A 23000-nucleotide genomic window follows, 5' to 3' on the forward strand; every position below is an offset into this window, starting at 1 on the left:
CACCGTTTTTTTCACTGCACAACACTCAAAATTCCCGTGTGGTCTAGTGGAGAAGTTCTTGCTGTTTATTCACTGTCAGAGCCCGAGAGTATCACTGGCAGGCGTCCAAGGGGTGCATCGGTGGGTAGTGGTGATGGCGTACCGACTACAGAAGACTCTGAAGACAGCCGCAAACTCACGTCGAGCGGTGACTCCACTGTAGCTGATGTGCTGGGCTGTGGCTCGGAGCATGAGGGCCTGTCTTGGGGAGGCAACGGAGTGGAACCAGGGCTTGGCACAGCGGGGGTCACGGGCCTGAAAAAACTGTCAATCGTTGACTGACGCAAGGACCGACGATTCTGGCGATTGATGATGCGCTGCCGGAAAGCACGCACTTCCTCCACGAGTCCCAAGGGCCCCATCTCCCTGTCGCAGTCCGGGTGTTCCAGGTAGTCTAGGACGAACTCTAGATGTTCCCGGAGTGCGCTCAGCTTGGGGATGGCTGGAGTAGTGTCCTGCTGGGCGGAGTCTGCATCATCATCGCCTTCGTCGTCGGAATCTTCAAGTTCGGGACTGACACCAGCAACCGAAGACGCGATCTCGATATCAGACAACGTCTGATACCCAGGATCGCCCTCGTCGTCGTCCAACCACTCACGAACATCGTCCACATCAACATCGTCGCCGTGCGTACGTAGCCGTGCATGGAAGTCATCCACGTCAAACCCTAGGAAATCGTACTCCACATCTGTTCCGAGAAGCAGACGAGACCAACCATTTTCAAGAGTTTTCACAGGGACTTCCTTCCATGCACTAGCCCAGTTGTACAGCGCAGACTTGATGTTGTAGCGGCGAAGGTTTTCCAAAGTCCGCTTGCCTCGAGTGTCACGTCCTTCCCTGCGCTCGTCCTCGTCCTCGAGAACCACCATCACCTCGTCCAGGAACTTCCGACGGTACAGGCGCTTTGTTGCCACGATCACTCCTTGGTCCATTGGTTGAATGAGAGCAGTCGTATTAGGTGGCAGAAACATGCACCTAATACGGCCATTCTCAGCAACCAAGTCCTTGTCGCACGGGTGGGCAGGTGCATTGTCGAGGAGAAGGAGAGCCTTTACCTGGTCGCGAGGAATTCCCAGTGTCTTCGTCTGGTAATGTATGACCTCCTTGACGAAGTGATGGTGAAACCAGTCTTTGAAAATCACAGCTGTGAACCATGCTTTCAAAGAATGGTACCATACGACAGGAAGGACATCCATCACCCCACGAAGGCACCGAGGCTGCTTTGCACGGCCAACAATAACGGGCTTAAGCCGGTGCATGCCGTTAGCATTGGCACAACACAAAGCAGATATCCGTTCCTTAGAAAGCTTGCGGCCAGGTACACGCTTCTCCGTCTCATCGGCGAGAGTGTTCGTTGGCACCGAGCGATAGAATAGGCCAGTTTCGTCAGCGTTATAGACTTGACCGAGAGTGAGGCCCTCCCTGTCGATCAAGCCTTTCACCTTGTGCCGAAACTCGTCCACTCCATCCTCGTTAGCGTCCAATGCTTCGCCATGTGCTTTACGGTTAGTAAGGCCATGTCGCAACTTGAACGCGAAGAGCCAACCCTCGGATGCCTTGAAGTCTAGGGCGTCGTGAAGCCTTGCAAACTTCTCAGCAGCAGCCTTCAGCTCCGTTCCACGTACCATCACACCAGCTGCACGTTGCTGTCGATACCAAATCAACGTGGAGCGGTCGATCTCTGCATACTTGGGAGTAAACATAACCTTCCTCTCCACGTTGCGTTTGCTTCTCGACGAGAAGTCAGCCGTGTACTGCATGAGCTTGTCTCGGGAACGCTTGATATCAAACAAAGTCGACCGGGCCAGGTTGAACTCGCGGAGAATGCGAGAGGAAGACCAACCCGCATCAACCTTCTCCAATATCTCCCGTTTCTTCTCCAGAGTCAACACCACTCTCTTCCTTTTCTCAGGAGGCGGGGCCATCATCACACACACTAAGAGTAGGGCAGAGAGCAGCAGGAGGCCTTGCAGCAAGTACGGCACCACCACAAAAGCGAGCACGTGGGCAGCCATTACGAAGAGCGCAGGTCCAGTCGCGGTGAGAGACAGGCGGGAAGTGGGGAGGATGCAGCGGCGCTCTATCGGACGTCGGAGGAATGACGAACCAAAACAATGCTCTCACGCGGCGCGCGCGGCAAGTTCAAATTACGGACGGCAAAAAATCGGTTTTTTTTCCAATTTTTTTGGATTTTCGGACCATTTTGGGAATGTTTGATCCCAGGACGATAAGGTTCGGTTAGTGGGGATGTTCGGTTATTGGGCGTCCGGATATTAGAGTGATTACTGTACTATGTTAGTTACCGGGTATGTTGGTATAGGTAGCCTACATTCCAGAGTGCTCTAGATTATCGAAATAATTGCCGGACAATATTGGAGAATTCGGACAGAGTATGGTAATGGTCCGGGGAATGGTATGTGGGGCCGGACTTTTGCCATTCCCGGACTGGTCTACCCCTGTTTTAGTCCGGCAGATCAATGGTCGAGTGTATCTGATGCCATAATTTACATTTATTATAAAAAGAATAAACCTCCATCACCTTTATAACTCATAGAAATAGAAAACTAATATACTTGCTAAATAAACTGATATGTAAATAAATAACGGGGAATCGACCTGACGGCAAATTGTCCAGAAACCGTGGACTCAGCTGAGAAGTGTGTGAAAAACTGTTTACCAGATAGGGGTTAGTTTGTTTCTTCACCACAAGTGAGTGCCCATTTTGAATTTTTTCTATTTCCTTTCGTATCGCTTTTCGTACCGTTGAGACAGACACTTTCGTATTGTGGAATTTGTCCTATATTCATCGCTTTCATAACATGGAAAATTCGTACTTCTGGTTTTCTTTTATCAAGGACTCACAGTATTCAGGATCCCCCCCTCCCCCCCCGCCATGGAGAGAGCCCTGTCATTACAAGTTTTATCCAGCATTAAGTGAAGTCAAATGGTGGTGGACTGAATAAGATATAATACCATAGGTCATGGGATTGAAGGTATTAAGCACTGTAAAATGGCAAATGGAAGGATCTTTGAAAACAGATTACATGCTGTCCGCCTGCAGCACAGTTGATTATGCCAGGCCAAGTTAATCTTCTGCTACAGTAGAAATAAGTGGGAAAAAACATGAAGCACAAAGTAAAGGTCTTAGGACAATAATTGGATGGAATAAGATGACAGATATAAATAACTTTCACTAGGAAACCTAGTCAAGATGCATATGAACAAGAGGCAGAGTTCATTGCGTTAGTTAAAGATACATCCCATTATGTGTAGTTATTTATTACATCACTCCCATTATAATGAAGCAAAATTTCTTTGATCAGTACAGAATGTTATGAAAACTGGTCCAAACACTAAATTACACAAAAATATGCACCTGTACTTGCAGACACATGGCAACCACAGCCATAAAAAATCTCCAGCCAGTAGCATGAAAGAGTCACTTCCAGTTTCCAAGAGAGATGTAAATTAAAATTGCTGAGGTACAGTATGGCCATCCTCCATACTGGTACTGTGCACGGATAATGCAGTATAAACTGAAAGATAATTAACAATCCAATTTGCCCCTCACTGTAGTAATGCTGTATCTTGCACCACGACATATTTCTTCACCTCACGCACCTCTTTCACACAAGACAGTCCTTCATGATTAACTATGCAAAGGATGATAAAGGTCAGTGTTATCACCCATTTGACGTGGCTGGATACGTGCAGAGTATAGTACCAGGTTTATGTTTGTGTGAGCCTGCACATACGCGAAAAGCAACTTTCTTGTTAGTTTTATTTTTAACCTCTTTAACCCAGTGTTTGGAAACTCCCTGTACTGTTGTTTGCAGATGATGGTGTATTGTTAAGTGAAGACAAAGGGGTAAATGAGTTTGGGAGTGTGTGTAAGAATGGAATCTAAAGGTGAATGTAGGGAGGAGTAAAGTTGTGGTCTTCGAGATAAAATGAAGCCACTGAATATGCAGTGAGGCAGGATGAGGAGGAAATGGAAATTGTGAGTGCATTTAAGTACTTGGGTAGTGTGATGAATAAGGATGGAAGTTTAGGGAGTGAAGTGCTCAAAAGGGTACAACAGGGAAGAAAGGTTGCCGGTTCTCTGATAGCAGTGATAAGGAACTGGGAAGTGAGTATGGAAGTAAAAAAGTCACTGTATGTCAGTATTGTGATACCAACTCTAATGTATGGAAGTGAAGCTTGGACCTTGTTGGAAGAACACAAGTCAAGAGTGAGAGCAGTGGAAATGAGTTATTTGAGAGGAGCATGTTTTATTTATTATTATTTTATAATTTATTTTTTTTTAATGTGTCCTACTCTGGGCGAAGGCTTCAGGGCCTATTTCCTGGGGGCAGTGGCCTATCCCAAGGCCCAGTAGTGCTCCTACACCTCCACATGTCGCCCCTTCGGCGCTTATACCCACCGTCGATGTTGACTATATGCTAGGGCTGTCTCATACAGGACTGGTAGAGTTACGTGGAGAGACAGACTGACAAAAGAGGAAGTGAAGGAAAGTTGTGGTGTGGATTTGGATGTGACAGGAAGTGCTAGGAGAAACACATTGAGGTGGTTTGGCCATGTGGTGAGGATGTAGAGTGAGAGACTAACAAGGAGAGGGTATGCGAGTGTGGTGGAGGGGGAGACCAAGGACGAGATGGAGGGATGGAGTGGAGAGGTATACAAAGGTGGGGGTGTGAGCTGGAAACAGGGCAGTGAAATGGTGTTGGACAGGACGACATGGAAGTGATTTGTTTGTGGCCACCCCTTATGGGATCGAGGCATCTGGCAGTAGATATATGGATTGGTAGATATTCTTGCTATTTCCCCCCCAAAATTATTCCATCCATCTATCCATCATTCAGTCCTAAGTTGCCCCACGAGGAGCGTAGGAGCCCGGGGCCAGGCAAGTTGGTCCCGACACTTAAGATGAATGTGACCAGCCCCATTCATCCCTGATTGGCATTACATGAGCAATAAACCCCAACCATTCCTTGGATATAAACCTACATGGGTTGAATCCAATTGGAGTGCCTCAGTTACCCACTAAACCACCAGCAATGTAATTTGGTTATATGGTTACCACCCAGCGTAGTAAATGGTTTCTTGGTGTACTGGAAACCATTTGGCTTGTCACTCAGTGTAGAGTCACCCATAGGCAGAAAGAAGAGAAAAGAATTCTTTTTTTTTTTTATACTGAAGGGCCATGGGCTTTATTTACCTCCTCATTACAAGAAATGTCCCCAAAGCTGTATAAAATCCATTATTAAGCAGGAATAAGTCAGTATAAAATTTAACAGGATTGAAAGGTAAGCATTTCCATACCTTCAACAGTCGACTGTGTGGCGTGCGTGTGAAGGTGGAGATGTCAACCGGCCGCTCTCGCCGTGACCGCTACAACTCGCCGCCCAGGAGAGGCATGGGAGCTGGACGCAGATCCAGGTATTATCATCCATCTTGTGACAAGTTTGGTTGGAGGGTCATGGAGAAGTAAGCGGTACTCAGAAAACTTTTGAGCTATGCTTACTGAAAGTTGTCATGCTCTAAATATTGAATTCAAGATTTAATTATGCTTATGCAAGCCATGATGCCTTTGTTTTCTGAGAAGTATTTTTTCTTCATTAATTTACTAACTTCTGGGATACCTAATTAGCAAACTTTTTTTTTATTTTTCATTCTTTTCAAGTTGAAAATACTACTGCTAAGTGATAACTTAAATTCAAGGAAAACTGTGTTATGACAATTCCTGTTAATTATAGTGTGTGACCCATTACAGGAATATCACGCCCAAATTTCTTCTTGTTCCACCACCACCATCTACTCCTCCTACTGTTGCTCCCACACCACCACCATCACCACCACCACTACTACCACCAGCACCACCAACACCACCTCCATCACCACCATTAGCAGTAGCAGCAGCAGCTAGCTGAGTGTGGCCAGAAGATTGCCTCTGCTCCAACCAGACTGACTGACTTGGTGGTGCAACGATTCCTGCCTCACCCACTCAAACTCCCTTTATCACAGAGGAGGGAGGCTGTCTCTCTCCTCACTGGCGCTAATACGTAACCTAGTGGGAGACTCAAAATATTCGGAGACTGCAATCCCCTTACTTGACCCCGGGGAGGTTGGGTAGCGAGGCAGTCCCGGCCTTGTGACCCCCCTCCCTCCCCTCTCTCCAGCTTCCTCCAACCTTCAGCCACTGCGCGCCCAGCCCCCACACGCTGCCCCCGTCCGCTGCCGACTCTAGGGTTCTCATCACCCCTACGACACACTTGCAATTCTCGCGTACTTTGCTTCATGGCTCACCACTTCTGCCACTCTTGGTGTTGGTCTATCATGTCAGTCCTCAGAAAGGGGTCTGATTGACTGTCAAGAAGAGATCATTAAGAATTTCCTAAAACTAGCAGTAACATTTTTTGGGTAATTGTCTGAAGCAAATACAGCTCAGAGTTGTAAAGGTTCTTTTCTAGGTGGTTTGTTGGAGAGTACTGAACAGCTGCAGACACTTCATCTGTCCATTCTCTTGAACAAACCAAGTGTTGTACTGTAGTACATCTGATCTAATACAATTCCTGACATAACTTAGCTGTTGAATTTCATGTGTTATAGCAGTGTTTCCAGTTCCATGAGCAAGGCCCCTTTTTTTAAAAGTAGGGAGTTCTAGATTTGCCTTCCTAAATACAGAGAGGTGGTTTTGGGATTTCAGTTACATTGTTATGGTGTCAAGTAATTTAGTAAAGGTTAAATACTTTGAGTACTGTACAGTGATATAAAGCTGTACATACAACCATTACATTTTAGCAAAACTGCTGCAAGCCTGTTGGAGCCTCTGTAAACAATATGAAATGATACATAATACATTTCACTTGTCCATACTGTGTTGTGGCTACCTCACCTTTAAAAAAGGGGGACCTGAGATGAGGTGGTCTGTGTTATTTCTGTGTGCTAGAGTTTGTATGTTTTTCAGGTCACGCTCTCCTCGTCGTTATGGTGGTGGCAGCCGTGCTCGCTCACGCTCCTACTCTCCCCGACGCTCACGTTCACGCTCTCCCAGGTACAGTACCCAGGAACTGAACTGTTTGCCTCGTTGATTTTGATACTCTAATATACAGGACAGTACAGTAATCCCTCAGTTATCCGGACATGTTCCGTATCCGAATGTTAGGATTTGGCTCTATTATGTCAGTATCTGAGCATAAAATTTCTGACATGGTCAGTTGGGCAGCCGGCCAGACTCTCTGGCCACTTGCATGTAATAGACCCTAATCCATCACCTGAGCAGAAATGGCCATTTGTCTCCTCATTGAACAGTCGTTGCCTGGCCAGCTGGCCAGCCTCTTGGGCTGTGCACAGGTTATAGACCCCAACCCACCAGCTGAGCAAAAATGGCCATCTGCTTCCCTACCGAATGGTCAAAGTCACCTGGCCAGCACATAGAGACATGACAATGCTGTCTTCAGTGGCTGGTACCGCATGTCCCCTCTCACTGCCCAGATCTAGCAGGTGAAGGAGGAGGAGTTTTCCTACATTTGTTAAACGATTACGTTAGCCACTAGACCACATGGGATTACTGTACATCATCTGCTGTACAGGCTGGCAGGATATGATGCTTGTCTGCTGTTCACTGGGTGATAAGTTCAGTACAATAATAGAAAAATACGGGTCATGGTAGATAGTATTTATTCTCAGTTTCATTCCATAAATGCTGGCATACCTCAGGGATCAGTTTTGGCACCAACCCTCTTTCTCATTCGTATAAATGACCTCCTATCTGTCACGCACAACCCAATACACTCTTAAGCTGATGACTCGACCCTTCATAGTTCTTTCACATTTAGTACCTCCTTTACACAATTTGATATTATAAATTCCCAAATAAACACAGCTATTTCTCTGAACCAGGACCTTTCTAAAATTAATCAGTGGGGACAAACAAATCTGGTCTCATTTAATGCTCAGAAAACTAAATACATTAATTTCTCCAACAGAAAGAATCCCTCAGACTCTCACATAATTTTAAATGATGTCAATATTCTCATATCCACTACAGTTAATATCCTAGGTGTTTACTCTAAACCTCAACCTAAGCTAGACAGCTTATGTTAAATCCCGTGCTAAAACTGCTTCCGAAAAATTGGGACTTATGTACAGAGTTCATGAGTTCTTCACTGACGAGCAGATGGCCACAATATATAAAAGTCATGTGCGTTCTAAGATCAAATACTGTTCACCACTGTGGAGTGGATGTGGAGCTTTTGCATTGAGGCAGTTGGACAAAATTCAAAATAAAGCCATTAAATTAATCAATAATCCTGCCATCACGCAAGACCTTGGTCCATTATCAGTACATAGAGATGTTGCTTCTTTAGCATTATTTTATAGATATTTTTACCGTAAGTGTTCAGACGAACTGGCTTCAATTGTTCCTCCCCTTCACATTTTCCCTCGAAATACTCGGGCAGCTGGGAGCGCCCATGAATTCACACTATCTCCCCCACAATGCAGAACCTCTGCTTATCAAAATTCATTTATCCCCAGAACTACTACTCTCTGGAATTCGCTTCCTGGGAGTTGTTTCCCGCAGATATTTGATCCACTTCAGTTCAAGTCCAGTTGTTATGGGTATTTTATGAATGGAGGATGCCTTTAGGCACATGGACTTTTTTCTTTTTCCCCTTTGTTTTTCCTTCCTACATTCATTATCTATTAAAAAAAAAAAAATCTTTTTACAACCTTTGTCTTCATTTAATTTTTTATGGATTTTCGTATTTTATGCTCTATTTTTTTAGTGTCTAGCATTATATCAGATAATCCCATGTGTGTTTTGATGTTAAATAACTGAAAGACTGAGGAACACTGCCAAAACTAGTAGTAATACTATACATATAGGTAGGGACTGAATGGTATGATATTGTTCCGTATCCAGACATTGTCTGTATCCAAATGTATGGATGGCTCTATTACGTTAGATAATTGAAGGATTACTGTACAAGGAGTACTCAGTGTAATGGTATTTTGTCTAGGATTTCTTGAAATATTATATGCTTGTCAAAAGGTAATGGTACTGTTGTGACTGATACACAGTCAAACCTACCCTAATGCAAGCTTCTCCAATGCAGAGCTCGTATACATGATTGTCTGTTTGCGACTGAGTTCACTCTCCGGTGCAGTAGATACGTTGTGAATGTTGTGTTCGTCAAGGATCATGTTTGAAAAAGCATGTGTCTGATGGGAAAATTGGAGTTATATTCCCAAGCCTTTTAGAAAGGGATGTTCAAGGTACAGAAAATAAAAATTTGAAGGCTAAGTATGTAACTAATGGCACATTTATTCTCAGAAATATATATCTCTGTTTGTGCACATAACTTAAACTTTTATTGTTGTTGATATTATCATTATTATTGATTGTAAATGTTAATAACTTGTAAGTAAAGAAACAAGTTTATTTTTTAGGTTTACTCAGAACATAATCATGTAGCAAGGCTACATGTGTTAACTTTCCCAAACAGCTGACTGCTATACAGTATTCTTGCTGAAATTATGATGAAAATCTTGTAGTATTACACTCCATCCAGGAAGTCAGTACAGCACTAGCAGTAACAGTTGATTATGGGTGGGATAGGGGGATGGGGCCTTGGATTGCCTGACCAGGGGTCATAGCCTAATTATTAACTCATACATTGAGATTGTTTTCAGTCAGATTAGTGTTAATGACAATGATAAAAACAGACAACAAAATTATCTATAAGAGTTAAATGTTACGGAACCTTGTTTATTCTCTAAATTTGTAATGATTCTTTATAAATAGCCTGCTTTCACAGTCTCCTCAAAACCTCTCTAGGTGCACTGTATGTATTGTACTTTACACTCGTTCGAGATGTCAAGTTGGATGTTAGTAAAGGAGGCTATTTAAATTATTTATTATTTTTTTTTTCCATTTGAACGGTAAGTTGCAACAAAAGGACATAATGCTAGAATTACTTAGAGACAGATTTAGCTAAAATAATAAAAAATTTTCATATAATTATGTGAAATTCATATTCAAGAGGATGAACTCGGATGGTTGGGAATGTTAATTCACTAGTTAAAAGGAATTTGAGAAAAAAAGGACCTAACTAAACAAATGAAAGTGGCTATCATCATTGTAAACAAGTGGCCCTACACCCTGCCATGAAATTGGCTGGGTGATTTTCTTATTTCCCTGCTCAGGTGATTCAGACTGTGGATAGGTAAAAAATAACTTTGGAGTGTATAAAATAATCACGAATGCCTCCACATATTTGCTTGTGTTGGAGGAGGTTTGTCAATTTTATAAACCCCAGGGTGATTTTATGCATATCAGCAATATGAATCACCCTTGCTGGGGGGGGGGGGGAATTCACCCAACTACAAGGCTGGATGTGACCAGCTGCAAGGGTGGATGTGACACTGTTGTGCAGTTATCTCTGTATCAGAGGGAATGATCCAGATGACCGTTTTTCTCATCATCCTCATAATTGGTGTAGTATTGACATTTCTAACCCTTTTTTTCTGTCCTTGTGAATATGAAATGCCCCATTATTCCAGCAAAATTTACTCCAAACTTCGAGCAATGTATCCCTGTATTCTGACTCTCGGCAGTTGAATAAAAAGCCCATCTCTTTGGTTACATGTCAGGGCATTTCACAAGAGTACAAGAAGCATGATTGGTTGTTTGCACTGAGATGTCTTGTCACCATAACAGCAAAGGTCATTGCCCCCTAACAGCAAGAATAAAAACAGAATAAGGATATTAAGCCTCAGGTAGTTGTGATAAGACTGGTGCTGCATTTATGAAGAATTGTAACAAATTTACAGGATGAACAACTCTCCTAACAGTTAAGCATTATTACTTTTTGTTCCACTTGATTATTAACAGTAATTTGTTTGTGAATTACCCTGTACTTCAGTTTAGGAGAGTTTAGAACGGCGGTCCCAGGTTGTGGTAAGTCAAGGCACCTCTGACTTTCATTTAGCTGTTAGTGCTGTTTACAGTTCTTGAAGGGGTTTAATGCACAGTATTTGTTGCAGTTTATCATCAGCAAGAATACTGTATAACACTCAGTTGTTTAACCTTCCTCAGGTAGAGGTCGGTCCGTGTTGCATAGAAGGTAGACGTGGGTCTCTTGGACCCACAAATATAAAAATTTGGGGAAAAGGTTTGTTTCGTTTATTCCGATACTGAAAGCAGAGTAGCATATTAATGTTTCTGCAATACAAACATGTAAAAAAAATGAACTGCTTTCTTTTTATATTTTTAACAAATTTTTGGAAAAAAAAAAAAATAAAAAAATAAAAAAAAAAATAAATGGCTGCTTGAGTGGTTCCATAGCATGGTATGGGATGGTGCGTCTTGGTGTGAAGAGGGGATGCCAGACTCTGCAATGTTATCTGCAGTGAGGGAGAACAAAAACCCCACACACCTCAGGTAGACATGGGTCTCACAGACCTATAACATATAAACCACCCTCATACTGGGGAAACAGAGTGAGAGCTTGAAGTAACTCCCTCACCCCTTGCATGGAGACACAAAGTTAGGAAGCTACTGAGAAGAACAGGGCTCCTGGGTATGTAGAAGTTCGTGAAGTAGGCAATGGGATGAGGGGTGGTGGGTCTCAGCCCCACCTCTGCCTGAGCAGGGTTAACCCCTCCGTTGCCGAAGGCCCGGAATTTTCCGTGCATGCCAGGCCGATACCGGGGCCATTTTTGATTTTTTTTTTTTTTTTTTTTTTTTTTTTTTTTTTTTTTTGCCATATTGAAGAGAAAATTCAGATGCACCTAACAGTGCAAATCCCAGCTTCCTAGACACATTTTATTGCTTGCAGTGGAGCGCGGAAGTTGCAGAAATATCGGCAACTGATATCCGCTGCCCAGGGGCATGCCGCAATGCATCTGGGCAGGTGTTATTATTATTATTATTATTATTTTTTTTTTTACCTCCCAAAACAATACGAATGGTGCTGAAATGTTGTGCATATATGAGATATGATGATATCGAATGATTTCAATACATAATCTGTTAGGAATGGCTGGAAAGAAAAATATTATGAATACTTTTGCACCTTTTTGATATAAAATATGTTTATGGTAGTTTCGAGTTATTTTTTACGTTATCGTTGTGCCCATGCTTGGAAAAGGGAGCGAAAGAGTTGAATTTTCGGTCCTAAATGAGAAAACTGCACATCCTCCACGGTTAGACTCTGCCACAGGAGAATAAAGTGGAGGGTCAGATCCCATTAGCAATGTGGAGGTTGAATCACAACTTTGAGCTCCCACACCACGAGCATGTCTAAAACTAGAATTGTAATGCAGTTTCAGAAATCTAATTACTGTATTACGAATACAGATACAAAGCAGAAATAAATAAGTTTACAGACGGGGTAAAGCATATTTTTTCCGTAATAACATGTTCATCTTTCTCTATCATTTTACGTTCATCTTTATCATTTTACCTTGTTATTTTCGCAGTATATATTGCTGTCTCGTAAACAGGGTGGTTGTATGTGTTTTGCAAGGGAGGAAAAAGATTGTGTTTTCTGTCTGGGTTGAGATAATGGGTGTAACTATGTGTTTTTAGCTATGGCCATGAGCGAAAAAATCGTACATCCACTCGTCATGACAGCAGGTGGTGAACTGACAGATGATATGTGAGAGGGTGAAGTCAAGGTCAGTCTCATGTCCCAGATTTTCGTTCACTTCCCGACGGTTTTCACAGTTTTCTACAAGTTGCATTGCATCAAATGATCCAAACCATTACAACAAACCTGAGCAAATAGGTAAAGATACCAAGACATAAATGTATTTTTCACTTATTATCATGTCTTTTTTGTATGTGCCAGTATTAATTCATAATCGTAAGCAGGTGGTTGTGTGTGATTTTCAAGAGAGGACAAAGATGATATGTTCTGCCTGGGTCGAGATAATGGGTGTAGTTGTGCTTGTTTAGGCATGGCTAGGAGCGAAAAAATCGAAAATCCACTCATCACAGCAGCAGACTTTGAACTGCTTGATGAGGTGTATGAGAGTGTAGTGTAGGTCAGTGTGAAGACGTTCAGAACGTTCGTTCACTTCCCAAAAAATTTTGCAGTTTTTTATACGCTGTGCTCAAACAACGCCTGCGGCCATTGATTGGCTAAACGTCATTCGACGCCGGCAGCCACGGAGGGGTTAACCCCTTAACCGCGGGGCGTCACTTTCATGACGCTTGGGAGCAAGGGATCATACCGCGGGGCGTCGCTTTTGTGATTCTGTGTTATTTTGAATTCACCCGGGCTTTCAAGTGGGGGCTTGTATCATCTATCAGTACTGACAATGTCCAACACTAGTCAGCACTCCTAATCTCATCTGTACTCCCATCCATTGTTGACAATTTAGCCATTTCTCCCCGTTCTTGACTCCCCTCCCTACCCCCCCTCCATTACCCTATCCTCTCGCCTGCCTGGCCATGCTACGCTAAGTAAATCTTCCCTGGAATTTTTCACTGATTTCATCCATTGAAATAAGCCCTATGTCGTATTCTTATACCAAATAATATATACAAGAAAGAAATCAGGTAAGTGAGAGTGCCATACACCTGGAATTGGCTAATTATCACCTGACAACACCTCACGTGCACTCGTTCGCTAATTTTCGCTGTTTTTTTCCCCTTGAAATATGCCGTATAATCTATTTTCGTAATAAATATACATGTAAGGAGGGAAGGGAGAAGCCTAAGTGATATTTACATTCACCTGGAACTACCTAATTTATAATGTATTGTCTAGATTTCCTGCCAATCATGTCAGTGCTACACAAAGCTGTTTCAAGATTTAACATTGGTAGCTCTGATTATATATCTCTTAAGTAGGCCTCTAATCTATTTTCGTAATAAATATACATGTAAGGAGGGAAGGGAGAAGCCTAAATGATATTTACATTCACCTGGAACTACCAAATTTATAATGTATTGTCTAGATTTCCTGCCAATCATATCATTGCTAGACTTAGCTGTTTCAAGAAGTAATATTGGTAACTCTGAATAACCCTTAAAGCAGGCCTCTAGGCTGGCTGGCCTGGCCCCTGCGTTATCAGTGTACTCTCATCTTCTGAAGTGAGAGGACGTATGTTTCATCTTGCTGACTTCAAGGCCTTTTTTCACCCCCGTGCAAATGGCTCTGTGACCTTTACCCCCTACTAAACCTCGTGTGGAAAGAGGTAAAGGGCTGACAATTGATAAAAGAGTGACTACGATCTTTCTATTGAGTAAAACAGTGCAAGTGGAATTGTAAATAATGTGTAAATAATGTGTAAACAGCAAGTGAAAGTAATGAATGTAAATATACGTGAACAATGGAAAATAGTTTTATAAGTTATTTCAAGTGACAGTGCACAACACAGTGTAAATAAAATAGAAATGTAAATAACGTAAATAAAATAGAGAACGTAAATAGAAATGTAAATGAGTAGTATTATAAGAATACGAGTATATACCCTAGGAGTAATGAAAGTGAAAGTTTCACTCTAGCATGTCTGAATGCTATGAGTTATGAGAGTGAAGATGAAAGTGACATTCACTCTCAATGCCAGTATACAGGACGAGAAAGTGAATGCTACGTATTTTACTGAAAGAAATTGAATCCCTACAGTGACAATAAACTAATACTACTGAAGGAAACTTATGGATAAAGACTGTAGATATATATAAGTGTTATATAGTAATAGAAATATAAAGTGTGAGGGGTTTTATGAATAATAAATGACAGACTACCATGAGCGAACTAGTGCCAGTGCGACGATCAGACGCGCTCGTAATTTCCATTGCTTTCACAGTGTTTTTTTTTTTTGAGTATGGATCCCAAACTACTTGAAAATTGTAGAATAGTGTTTATAGTGTTTGTATCTGGCTGTGGTAATCATATTACGGGTTGTCGGGAAGTGTAAAGTAGAGACTTCGTTACCCTACTTCAGAGGTCTCCACAAGTCCTACGGTAACCGACGAAGGCTCAACACTCATTCCAGGAGAAAGCTGAAGGTATGTGCCATAAGCATATGTAATTTTATTATTCTAGGACTAATAACTGATTTTTGGCAAATATTTTTTGAGAGTCTGTCGGAGCCCAAATAACCCCGCGGCACACGCAAGTCATTGGTAAACAAGCCCGCGGTGTAGGGGTTAAGGAAGTTAGGGTACTGGTAAATATTGTGTCGAATATTCAGTGGTGGGCAGCGCAAACTAAAAAGGATCTTGCACAAGTGCAATGCGCAATCCACAGTTCACTACCTAGCGCAAGCGCAAGTGCGCAATCTGACAAATATTTAGCCTGCGCAGTGTCGCAAAGCGCAAGTGCAAACCATGTGCATATATTTGTGGAAATTTCCCTAAAATATTGAGATATTTAAATAAATTAGCATACTTTTATTTATTATTATTCTATCTACAGTAATCCCTCCAATATCCGACGTAATAGAGCCATAGGCAGGTCCGGATAGTGGTCCTGTCCGGATATTGGGCCCCAGCTTATGGACTTGTACTTATAGACCCTAACTCAGAGAAACACCTATACAACTCCCTCTGGACATGCATAGCACCTATTTAAGACCCAAATCACACCAATAAGGCACATTAAAGACTGAAGTAAATGCAAAAGAAGCATAAAATGAGGGTTTTGAGGTAGGTTCATACAATATTCAACATTCTGGGTACTTACAAGTGCCTGGCTCCTGGACTGGTACTTATGGACCCTAACCTAGCCTAACTCAGAAAAACACCTTCCTACTGCATATGATAGCTCCTAACACCCTATTCACACCAATAAAGGACATTAAAGAGTGAAATGAGGTGTTTGAGGTAAGTATAGTATGGAAAAAAGTACAGTATGAAACATTCTGCCTACTTACAGCAAGTCCATGGCCATCTCGACGAGTAACCGCCTCCTCTCGGACTCTGACAGTAAGAAGCACTTGCAGTACAGTGTTCATGAAGTCTTGCACTTAACTTAGTCAGTCGCACTCAGGAGTCCGTTCTCTTCACAGTGCGTACTCTTGTCTAACTTATGCTCCATTGTAACTTACTAAGTGTTGCATTCTGCACTTTAACTTTTCCCACTCTTCTAACCATTTTCTAAAGCAAAAACAAACAAGTCTATTTACGTTAAATGCTGTTCCAAAATTGTATTCTCACTCACAACTGTAAATCCTTAACACAACACACTGTTTTTTTCACTGCACAACACTGTAAATTCCCGTGTGGTCTAGTGGAGAAGTTTTTGCTGTTTAATCACTGTCAGAGTCCGAGAGTATCACTGGCAGGTGACCTAGGGGTGCGTCGCTGTGTCGTGGTGATGGCGTACCCACTGCAGACGACTCTGAAGACAGATGCAAACTCAAGTCGAGCGGTGACTCCACCGTGGCTGATGTGCTGGGCTGTGGCTCGGAGCATGAGAGCCTGTCTTGGGGAGGCAACGGAGTGGAGCCAGGGCTGGGCACAGCAGGGTCATGGGCCTGAAAAAACTGTCAATTGTTGATTGACGCAAGGACCGACGATTGATGATGCGCTGCCTGAAAGCACGCACTTCCTCCACAAGTCCCAAAGGCCCCATCTCCCTGTTGCAGTCCGGGTGTTCCAGGTAGTCGAGAACGAACTCTAGGTGTTCCCGGAGTGTGCTCAGCTTGGGGATGGCTGGAGTAGTGTCATGCTGAGAGGAGTCCGCATCATCGTCACCATCCTTGTCGGAATCTTCAAGCTGGGTACTGACACCTGCAACTGAAGATGCGATCTCGATATCAGACAATGTCTGATACCCAGGATCACCCTGGTCGTCATCCAACCACTCACGCACATCGTCCACATCAACATCGTTACCATGCGTACGTAGCTGTGCATGGAAGTCAAAACCTAGAAAATCGTACTCCACATCCGTTCCGAGAAGCAGACGAGACCAACCATTTTCTAGAGTCTTGACAGGGACTTCCTTCCATGCATTGGCCCAGTTGTAGATTGCAGACTTGATGTTGTAGCGGCGAAGGTTTTGCAAAGTCCGCTGGCCTCGCGTGTCCCGTCCCTCCCTGCGCTCGTCCTCATCCTCGAGAGCAACCATCACCTCATCCAGGAATTTCCTTCAGTATAGGCGCTTTGTTACCACGATCACTCCTTGGTCCATTGGTTGGATGAGAGCAGTGGTATTAGGTGGCAGAAACATGCACCTAATCCGGCCATTCTCAGCCACCAAGTCCTTGTCGCACGGGTGGGCAAGTGCATTGTCGAGGAGAAGGAGGGCCTTTACCTGGTCGCGCGGGATTCCCAGTGTCTTCGTCTGGTAATTGATGACCTCCTTGACGAAGTGGTGGTGGAACCAGTCTTTGAAGATCTGGGCTGTAAACCATGCCTTCAAAGAATGGTACCAGACGACAGGAAGGACATCCATCACCCCACGAAGACACCGAGGCTGCTTTGCACGGCCAACAATAACGGTCTTAAGCCGAAGCATGCCGTTAGTATTGGCACAACACATAGCAGATATCCGTTGCTTGGAGAGCTTGCGGCCAGGTACACGCTTTGCCGTCTCCACGGCTAGAGTGTTCGTTGGCAAAGAGCGATAGAATAAACCAGTTTCATCAACATTGTAGACTTGACCGAGTGAGGCCCTCCCTGTCGATCAAGCCCTTCACCTTGTACCGAAACTCGTCAACTCCATCCTCATTAGCGTCCAAAGCTTCGCCATGAGCTTTACGGTTGGTAAGGCCATGTTGTAACTTGAACGCGAAGAGCCAACCCTTGGATGCTTTGGAGTCTAGGGCGTCGTGAAGCCTGGTGAACTCAGCAGCAACCTTCAGCTTCGTTCCACGTACCATCACACCAGCAGCACGTTGCTGTCGATACCAAATCAACGTGGAGCGGTCAGTTTCAGCAAACTTGGGAGTAAACATCACCTTCCTCTCCACGTTGCGTTTGCTTCTCGACGAGAAGTCAGCCGTGTACTGCATGAGTTTGTCTCGGGATCTCTTGATATTGAACAAAGTAGATCGGGCCAGGTTGAACTCGCGGAGGATGTAGGAAAAAGACCACCCCGCATCTACTTTCTCCAATATCTCCCATTTTTTCTCCAGAGTCAACAGCACTCTCTTCCTCTTCTCAGGCGGCGGGGCCATCATCACACACACTAATAAGAGACCCGAGAGCAGCAGGAGTGCATGCAGCAGGTAAGGAACCACCACAAAAGTGAGCACGTGGGCAGCCATGACGACGAGCGTGCACTCGTGACGAGAGACAGGCGGAAAGTGGGGAGGATGCAGCGGCGCTCTATCGGACGTCGGAGGAATGACGCGCCACAACAAAGCTGTCCCGCGCCGCGCACGCCAAGTTCAAATTACGGGTGGGACCCCCCCCCCCCCCGGGACGATTATGTCCGGTTAATGGGGGGGGGGGGGGGATGTTCGGATATTAGAGGGATTACTGCATATATCTATTGCCAGACGCCTAAATCACGTAAGGGGTGGCCACTGGCCACAAACAAGCAACAGATTGCTTCCACGTCGCCATGTCCCCCGCCATTTCACTGCCCTGCTCCCAGCTCCCACTCCTCTCTCTCTCATATACTTCTCCACTCTATCCCTCCATCTCATCCTTGGCCTCCCCCCTCCCTCTCCCCCCCTCCACCTCACTCACATACACTCTCCTCGTTAGTCTCTCTCCATCCTCTCCATATGACCAAACCACCTCAGTGTGTTTCTCCTAATGCTTCGTATCACATCCACATCCACACCACAACACTCCTTCACTTCCTCATTTGTCAGTCTCTCTCTCCATGTAACCCCACAGGCTCCTTTCAAATAACTCATTTCCACTGCTCTCACTCTTGACATCTGACCCTCCAACAAGCTCCAAGCTTCACTCCCATACGTTAGAGTTGGTATCACAATACTGTCACGTAGTCACTTTTTCACTTGTGGAAGCTCAAACAGAGGAGTGAGTGGGCTGCAAAGCGGAGGGGCAGGGAAACAAAGGCTGTGATGTTGCCAGTTTTACTTTTATCTGCATGTGTAATTCCTTACAGAAATCATAAAAACATTTTATTTAAATTAAATATCCACAGCCTAATAAATTATTAGGCTGTGGGTATTTGATATAAATAATGTTTTAATGATTTTTGTAAGGAATTGCATATGCTACTCTTAATAAATAATGTATTTTTAATTTATTATTATTTACTAATAATAATAATTTAAAAAATATTAAAATACATTATCTCTGTTGAAGCATTTTAAGAAATGCTACTACCCTCCCTCCCTCCCACCTCCCCCCAGCAGAACTCTCGTGTCCCAACCGAGCCTCCCCCATCCCTTGTCCAGACATACGGGAAGCTCCCAAGGTCACGTTTCCCTTGGATTGCGCAGTGCGCTATCCACAGGACAGGTGCGCAAGTGCAAATTTAGTTGTGCAAGCGCAACTCAAATTGCACTTGTGCACCTGCCTTTTCATGTGCGCATGCACAGTATTGCGCATGGTCTCATGCAGTGCGCAATACGCAAACGATATTCACTGGAGCGCAACGGTGCGCTTTGCGCAAGTGTTTGCGTACCTGCCCAGCACTGCGAATATATAGCTGTCAAAATTAAGTTTTTATGACCCATGGACCTCCCCCCCCCCCTCCATTCCACAGTACTTGCGAGCACAAGCCCAGATTTTTTGTTAGATACGTGATCCGTCCTCAACGTGCCACCTTTAGGAAGGTATCCACTGCTTTGGAGATGGATCAGCTGTATATTGTAGCCTATATTATCTTTGGTATTGTGTGAATGATATGGTTGGATGATGCTGTGCTAAGAGAATAACTGTAATGGATGTTGGCTGAAAGATATGTTAGGAAAGGAAGTTGTCCATTGGTAACTTGAGAGAGAGAGAGAGAGACTCATATGTACCTGTAAAAATATAGATGTTTTAATTTGCTAGTGTGTATGTATGGGAAATTAAGAGAAGTGTGAAGAAATATTATCACAAAAATTAAGTTTAGATGAAAGAGAATTGATGACATAGTGAATTGAGAGCATGGTCATAGATTATTTACGGAATGTAGTCACAAACCTATGGTTAGGAATGTGAGAGTTGGGAAGTGAGAGGAACAGAATGATGAAATGTGGAGGAAGAAAGTGCAGAGGTCAGATGGAGTTGCGGTTAAAGAATAGGGGAAAATCTGTGTAGAGGAATGTTCACAGGCTGGTAAATAGAAAGAAAAGAAAGGGGCAGAGGAAGGACTGGAGGGAAAAGTTATGCAGACTTCTTGGATAGTTTGAGCCTGTTGTAAAAAGGGGTGGATTTGATTAAGTATTAAATGTTTCGGTCAAACTTTTTTTTTATTTTTTATAATAATAAGCAGCAGTGGTTAGCTTGTTTGGGTTTGATGGTACACAGAAAGGAAGGAAGATAGTGCCTTAGAATGTGTCTGTAGCATAAGTGAAGAGGTCTGTGAAAATGTTGAGGAATGGGAAGCCAGCATGTATCGAGGTGTATGCTGAAATGAGAAAATGCAATGACGAGAACTGTTTCGTTTCCTTTTTAACTCCTATAGACCTATGCCTGCCAAACAACAGTTTTGGAAAATGTAGCATAAAGTCCTATGTTTGTTGATGGTACAGAGCCTACCAAAAGCTGGCAGTAGGTAGCACCGCCTCTTTTATAATGTATGTGGGACCAAGCCAATGGGAACTAGAGTATCAGGTGGGGTATGGTCGGATTGGCCTTCTGGGGGGGGGGGAGACCCCCATCTCTCTGCCTACATCTACCCCACTGGGCCCTCTCCTTATTATGGCCTCCCAACCACCCATATCCCCAGATACCCCCTGGATACCGTTGCTGGTGTGCGTAGCAAGCATACTTCCTCCCTTCGTCCACTCCTCCTCACCCGCAACACCTCCTTTCCTCCCTTCATCCACCACCACACTCCCTCCACCTTCATCCTTTCCCTTTGTTTCCAGGCTTGTGGGGTTTTCGTTTATTGTGCACCACCGTAAACTATATTTTCATTTAATGATCTTTATTTCACATTATTTTATGCCAACGAATATATATTGTTTACAGTTATGTGTGTATGGTAGCTAACCATTATCTGACAGATTCAGGGGTAGACTTTTTATTATATTTGACGGTCGTTAGTATGGTAACCATTGGACATGAGCGTGAGATTTACATATTCATGTAGGTAAATTCAAGCTCTTGAAAATTGTAAGAAAAAATTTACAATCGGAGAAAGTATAAAAATCGAACCCCAATTGCAGTTCTGGGGATAGATGCTCTGAGAAATCTGCAGTTCTTAGCGGTTAAAGGCTCCAACATGCTTGCATGAGTTGGCCTTGGTCACCTAATGGCAGCTTTCTATGCTGTTTGATCTCTGGCAGCGTAACTGTTCAGTCCCTTATCCCTGAGTTAATGCTTAGTGACTTTATCCCAGCTCTTGTTCGGTTTACCTCTTGCATCCCTACCCCTAACGTTAACACTTATCACTTTCTGCGCCAGTTACCATCCCCCATCCTCTCCAGATACCCAGATCATCTCAATCTACCTTTCCTCTTCACAACACCAATACACTCCAATCCCATCCTACCTCTCAACTCTTTCATTGTAAACCTAGCCCCCCAAGGCCTTGCACTCAGGGATGCACTGCATTGCGCATCCAGCTAAGCATTGTCATTTCTGTACATTGAGCCCGCAAATATCCTTCTCCTTTTCTGCCCAGGTCTCACTACCATACAGCATTACACTCATCGCATGCCGCATACAAAGATCTCTTAGCACGGAGGGAGAGCCCTCTCAACATCAGGAGAGGCAACAGCTCCCTGCGTTTCTACCAACCTTTCCTCACTCAAGCCACAGAGCTAGCTCCAACCCCAGGTCCAGCACATAACATGTCTTCCAAATAACAGAACTCTTCCACACGAGAGACTCACCAGCAACACCAATCTCCTCATGCTCTCCCCGACACACTGCACACATGAAATCAGCATTATCTTGCAGTCTACCTCTAATAACACTACCTCTCTGATGCACCCATTTATCTCAAACACTACAGAAGATGGAACTACTTCCCACATCCCTGTGGCATATCACATATGGCCACTCTCCCTCTGTCACCAGCCTTAGATACTATCACTTTTGTTTTATCTGCATTTACTCTTAAGCCCTTGTGCTCCATACCATCTCTCAGCTTCCCAGGTTATTCCTCTGCCTCCCTTTCATTCTCTGCAATCAGCACCAAATCATCGACATACAACACTTTCCACTGTAGTCCATTTCTGAAGTCACGTCAGGGGGCTTCAGGTACTATGGTGAACAGTAAGGGGCTCAAGACTGACCCCTGATGCACACCAACATTCATGGAAAACTTCACTCAAATCTCCATCCACCTGCACTTGCATGCAAGCACCCTCATACTTAACCGTAACCACCCTAACCAGCCACTGCTCGATCCCAAGCTTTCTCATCGCCCACTTCACCACCTATCTAGAGACTCTGTCAAAGGCCTTCTCCAAACCAACAAAAACAAAGTATGGTTCCCTTTCCTGTATATTTTTCCTGAAGCTGTCAAACAATGAATATGGTATCAGTGGTCCCTTTGCCTGGCATAAAGCAAAACTGTATCTCATCAATATTCATTCTTTCTCTGATCATTCCTTCTAGAACTCTCTCCATTACCTTCATTATCTAGTCCAAAACCTTCATGCCTCTATAAAAAGTGTACACAATTGTTTATGGAAATGTGGAATGGACAAGTCTGATATTACACTTGTAGAAAGATGAGCAGTGGGCGCAAAAAAATGTAATTAGTTTGCATTATGTTGATGGTAAGGTACTCTATACGAAAGAATATTGATAAGATTAGAGAAGGCACACGATATCAAAATGTCTGGCGTGGGATGAAGAGGGTAGAGTCGCGAGTAGTAGGAGGTTTGTGATGTATTTGCTGTGAGACGGA

General features: G+C 43.7%; 1 protein-coding gene across 4 annotated transcripts in view; it reads left to right on the top strand.

Moving 5' to 3' along the window:
• LOC145417413 (RNA-binding protein 1-like) overlaps positions 1-23000 on the top strand; it is a 52947-nt gene that overhangs the window by 24765 nt on the left and 5182 nt on the right. For 2 of the 4 annotated variants that reach the window (XM_080286095.1, XM_080286094.1), the window contains exons 3-4: positions 5371-5526; positions 5813-6989. In XM_080286095.1, the coding sequence (XP_080142221.1) occupies positions 5371-5526; positions 5813-5969 (313 nt within the window). In that variant the 3' untranslated portion in view covers positions 5970-6989. The other 2 variants (XM_080286096.1, XM_080286097.1) reach the window with 1 other exon arrangement.

This window comes from Coenobita brevimanus, chromosome 110 (assembly GCF_032717465.1).
Source record: "Coenobita brevimanus isolate Jiangsu-jjx chromosome 110, ASM3271746v2, whole genome shotgun sequence".
NCBI lineage: Eukaryota > Metazoa > Arthropoda > Malacostraca > Decapoda > Coenobitidae > Coenobita > Coenobita brevimanus.